The following is a 5,412-nucleotide window of genomic DNA, read 5'->3' on the forward strand; positions in this document are numbered from 1 at the left end:
ATGTGAATCAACACATTAACAAGGATTCTGTTTTTACCCACTCCCCCTGCTGCCTCCGAGATTTAGACTGCTCTTTCCAGGCAGTGACATTAACTGCAATATCAATGATGCTGGACAGTGGAGCAGGGTGCACAAGAATTTGGATGCTACATTCAACCTGTGATACTCCAACATGCACAATGTCTTTAGTCACCCTGCAGATGGACTGTCATAGCTTGGGAAAGAGCTAAGGCTGCTCTTCGGTTCATTTCCTATTCGTTTCTGGAGTGATCATGGTCAGATCCACCAACGCCAATTTGATGTTCTTCTCTGAACACTGGACAATTGTCACTTTCGCGAAAAGCAGGGGAATCTGTAAGCTGTGAGTTGGCAGAGGAGCAGGTTCACGTATCATTCAATTGCTGATTCCTGGTGAGACTGAGGAAAGCTCATTTTATCTTCAAAGGTGAAATAAAGAGAGGAACAATGGTAAATGTCTCAAGACCAGAATAGATTTTAGTTTTCAGTATCTGTGCCTTTTGTCCTTGATGGCCATTGATGTCAATGAGGATACGAAAGAGTTGAAGAGCCAGCATCCCCCGCAGCCCCACCCTCTCCCAATCTTGCCTGGTTTTTAGTGGCTCAGTTCTACCTTTGCATGTCAATATTAAAATTATTATTTATTCCGAGAAACAATGCCAATATCATAATAGAGATTGCATATATATCGTTCTGAACCCTGTTCAGACAAGAGTAAGTGATTTCCTTAATTTGTTTGTTTTGCGAACTGTAACTAATGCAACATAATTGTTCAACTGGAGTTAACATCAGGTATATATAGCATTTGAAAACATCCAGACCATTCATTGTTTGCTTGGACCAGCAGTTTTTGCAGAAATGCATGCTCCAGTGACAGGTCCAATAGTTGCTATTTACTATCCTGTCTTTGCAGCTATCGCTGTTCCAGGTATGATATTGCAGTTAGCTATTTATCACGCAAGGATTTGTTTGATTTATTGCTGTTAGACTTCAGCAAAACAATCATTGCTTAAGTCTTCTAAAGTTATACTTGCTGCAGATCAGGTTTTTTAGCGAAGTTTTACTGCAAGTTCATATTTCAGGCAGAGATTTTCTATGGAAGTTATCATAGTCTAGTATGCATTGTACAAGCTCAAGGTATCACAGTTCCACATAAGGCATAAATGTACTGTATTTATCGTGCAAATATTTCTTTAAAGTATCAATGTGACGTGTTGCATTACCATTTTTATTTGCAATATTTTCAATAAAGTAAGGATATTCTATATGAACTGTAACACTTACATGTTCATTTCACAAGTCTTCATTTAAACCATTTGTTTCTTTTTCCCCAGAAATATTCAGCAGGGATGTATTTATTATACATTTGTTTGAACTTTAATTGTCTCAGATAATTTCATACAGAAAGATGTTCATTGTTTAATCCTTTACCTTAACGTAGGACATTTTATGGAAATTACTGCAATAACATATTTATCATGCGTCTTTGTTTTAAGGCATCAACAAGTCATTGTGTCCATGTTGTAATAAGGTATTGTCATATTTATGACAAGGGTTTCTTTTTGTTTTGTAACAGCTAATTTCGTTGCGATTTTGATCCTATCCAGAGGAAGATGTGGTCTCTCCAGATGTATCACTCAGTACCTGGTGTCCATGGCAGTGACGGATCTCCTCGTGGTCATCACTGCGGTGATATTGAATCGGATCCGTGGAGTTTACTTCCCGATTACATTTCTGACCACCACACCGGGCTGCAGTGCCAGTGCTGTCCTCACCTATGCAGCCAGAGATAGTTCCGTTTGGTTAACGGTTGCTTTTACCTTTGATCGATGCGTGGCCATTTGTTACCAGAAGTTGAAAGCAAAGTATTGCACTGAGAAAACTGCAGCTGTTGTTATAGGAACCGTCTGTTGTCTGAGCTGTGTTAAAAATGTGCCCTGTTATTTTATATATGAGCCGTTATACAAAATAGACAATCAGCCGTGGTTTTGCCGCATGAAAGCATCTTTTTACACATCACCTGGTTGGGCAGCGTTTGACTGGCTGGACCGCATTCTCACTCCTTGTGTGCCTTTTGTTCTGATACTTTTGCTCAATGGTCTGACAGTCAGACACATTCTCGCAGCCAATAGGGCTCGCAGGAGACTCCGGGCCCACGGGAATGGGGAGAAGCATATCGACCCAGAGATGGACAGCAGGAGAAAGTCGATAATTTTGCTGCTGTCTATATCGAGCACCTTTATCCTCTTATGGCTGACCTATGTTATAAATCTGCTGTACGTGAGATTTTCCAAAGGTAAGTATTTTGCAGGTTCAGATTTCACTGACCCAAGGTTTATTCTGCAGGAAGGCGGGTACATGCTGCAGCTTTTCAGCTGTTGCAGCAACACCTGTATTTATGCAGCGACACAGGGCAAGTTCAGAGAGGAGTTAAAGAATTCAGTGATGTATCCATTTAACTTCATTCAAAAATGTATTAAATAACATATTAATAATTGGACGGAAATGGCATTAACACTTACAATTTGTCATGTTTCTCCATGTCTCTCTCCTTGTTCCCACCCACGGGGAGCAGAATTTGTGAATCATTTTCAGATATTTACCAGTTGAAATTCAACATCATGTCCAATCACTGAGCTTTTCTCGACTTTTATAGTTCCAGAAGCCAAGCTGCAAGCAATGAGAGAGACATGCACTGAGTCTTCCAGACTCCCAGGATAGGTGAGATTAATAAATCAGTACGGGAGTCTTTGTCTGTTGTTTTCATTGCAACGTTATCTGCTGTAAACGGTACTTTGAATGCCAGAGTCCAGCCCCCATTACCGACATGTTGTAACTGCAATAAAGTGCCTGTTGTAAGTGAGGCTCTAACTCACAGCCTTGGCATAGTCCGTCGGATACACTGCTGTATAAGTATCGCGTGTTAACCGATTGTGACACTGGAACACAAAATTCAGAACTATTTGATTTAATTACACTTCTCACTGATTTTTTTGGTAACTCTATGAAGAGCTCTTTCAGAATGCCAATGTGTATTCCACACACTAGGGGACACAAAGGACATGATCTTCACCACGCAGCAACTACAGGAGAAATGCGGAGAACTACATAGATTCTTCTTTAACAGTCGGCATTTTCAATTTTGCGAAATTACGCAGCTTCCTTCTCAGCTATCGCTGTCCGCCAATGGGGTCCATCTGTGAAAATAGCAAAGTTTCAAACAATGGCGCCCAAACCCACAACCTTATAATGCACTATTGACTGAGTTAGCCAGACGTGCACAATGCTGTACCTTCCAAATGCCTTGTTCTGAATTTGATAATCGATATGCAGAATTCCTAATCATCAATAGAATCATTCACATCTTCCATTTCTTAGCTGCACCTCCTTCCCAATATCGCATTATTGCTCCGGACTCATTTTGACATTCAATATTTAATATTAATACATAAATATTGGTGCTACCATCCTTAAAGAACCTATGTTGTTCTCAATCACTCTGTGAGATGTTGAATAAATATATAGACCTGCTTCAACAAACGCATTAATTTCTGTTACAGATTGTCATAAATGTTAATATGTCTGCCCAGTGACAGTCACCACTTTCGTCACTTTATTCGCACTTTTACCGCTTCTCATTTTGTTGATTGTGTAAGTGAATGGTTTAAATTTTTCTAAAGACACGAGAAATCTGCTGCAGTCGTTTCCAAATTTTAAAGGAAATTTCCATAATTTCAAACGAGAGGAAACATTCATGAGGATCAAGTTTCCACAAGTTGTATCAGCCGAGGTTCACTCACTCGGGTATTGTGTGAATGCTGCTCGGAGATTTAATGAATCGGACACAATCACAATGACTCGTCCCGGGTTGGTGTACCTTCTGCCCCAAGGATGGGCAGTAACAAGAATTCAACCATCAAAATGAATAATTAATGTTTTTTCCCCCTTACATTCGAATTAAAAGGATTGGCTGGTCTTAAACCAGGAACCTTTTGCCTGTTAAGTAACAATGATAACCACTCCCCTGCAGAAACAGCCTGCTGCAAGCACCCAAAGGGATTTGATCATTTCACGATCTTGCTTTGCAGCAATAGAATAGGATATTTGGGAAAGTTGCAGGTAAATTGTCTCTCCAACAGAATTGTGAAATTCCACCGTTCTTTAAAAGTTGATTCAGCCCATCGTTGCGCTGCCAGCTTTTCAAGAGCTGGTCGGTGAGTCCTTATATCATTCGGTTTATTCATCCCCATGCAATGTTACATTTTGAGTCATTGTTCGACTGCGTTGTTAAAACATTTGTGAAAACAAAATTGAAATAATAATGGTAGATTGTACAGAGTTCATGCACTGTGTGAAAATTAGCAACCGTTTTCTAATTTCATTTCCAATATTTAAGTGGAGCTTAATTTGACCAGGAATATTTTCATTTTTCTCAGCCGATATATACCATCTAATTCCACTTGCTGTTACAGAGGCTGTTATAGAAAAGGGGGTGGGGGAGGGGGAGAGGCTTGTTACAGCTATATAAAGCCCTGCTTTAGATCACACACGGAGGACTGTGAACAGTTCTGGGAACAGCACCTCATAACGGATCACTATTGGTCTTGGAAACAGGGCAGTGCTGATCCAGCAGAATGCCATTTCTGGAATATAAGTGTACATTCCATCCTCTTGGTCATCCAAAACTCCGGGTCATCCGGGTTTTAAGTCACAAGTCCTCTCACTCCTCTGCTCAGTGACTTACATTGGTTCCTGGTCAATTGATGCTTCTAGTTTAAAATTCTCATCCTTGTGCTCAAAACTCTCCATGGCCTTGCCCCTTTCTATATCTGTAATCTCCCAGAACCCCACAAGCCTCCGGGATATCTGTGCTCCTCTAATTCTGGAATCTAATTTTGACATTCCCATTCAGAATCACACCACCATTGGTGGCCGTGACTTTAGTTGTTGAGACCCCAAGCTCTCGAATTCTCTCTCTAAAGCTCTCGCCTTTTGCACCTCACTTTTTTTCCCTCCTTTCAGACTCTGCTTAAAACTTCGACCAGACTTCGTTAAATGTTTCTCCCATGGGGAGTACATTTACCTTTCATCTCGATGTTTGTTCTGTAGCATTTTAGTAAGAAGCTGCTGTGAATAACTCATTATGCTCATTAATACTGGCGGACTTGACCCACGTAGATGAGTCCAATCATTATGGCCTGCACATCGTTTCAAAGCGCAGTTAAGTGTCAACTACATTGCCATGGTTAGGAGTCTTTCAGGTGACAGAATGGTAATGTCATTAGACCTTTAATCCAGGGCTAATATTCTAACCGAAGGGGTTTAGCTCAGTGCTGGAGCGTTCGACTGCCGATTCAGAGGTTCGCATTTTAAATCCGAGCGCCCTCTTCACTG

At 40.7% G+C, this 5,412-nt stretch overlaps 1 protein-coding gene across 1 annotated transcript; it reads left to right on the top strand.

Annotated features, from left to right (window-relative positions):
• Nucleotides 1–876: 876 nt before the first annotated feature.
• LOC145335643 (putative G-protein coupled receptor 139) lies at nt 877–2,502 on the top strand. Its single transcript, XM_080181444.1, has 2 exons — nt 877–946; nt 1,595–2,502. The coding sequence occupies exons 1-2, from the start codon at nt 877–879 to the stop codon at nt 2,500–2,502; spliced, it is 978 nt and encodes a 325-aa protein (XP_080037570.1).
• Nucleotides 2,503–5,412: the final 2,910 nt, after the last annotated feature.

The sequence above is a fragment of the Carcharhinus amblyrhynchos genome, unplaced genomic scaffold, assembly GCF_965287045.1.
Source record: "Carcharhinus amblyrhynchos unplaced genomic scaffold, sCarAmb.v2.hapA scaffold_39, whole genome shotgun sequence".
NCBI lineage: Eukaryota > Metazoa > Chordata > Chondrichthyes > Carcharhiniformes > Carcharhinidae > Carcharhinus > Carcharhinus amblyrhynchos.

What these genes read in the sequence shown, in the direction of transcription:
- LOC145335643 (XM_080181444.1), top strand. Translation starts at nt 877, where the DNA reads ATGCATGCTCCAGTGACAGGTCCAATAGTTGCTATTTACTATCCTGTC. An exon ending in TGCAGCTATCGCTGTTCCAG is followed by an intron (nt 947 to 1,594) that starts GTATGATATTGC and finishes GTTTTGTAACAG; the next exon opens with CTAATTTCGTTGCGATTTTG.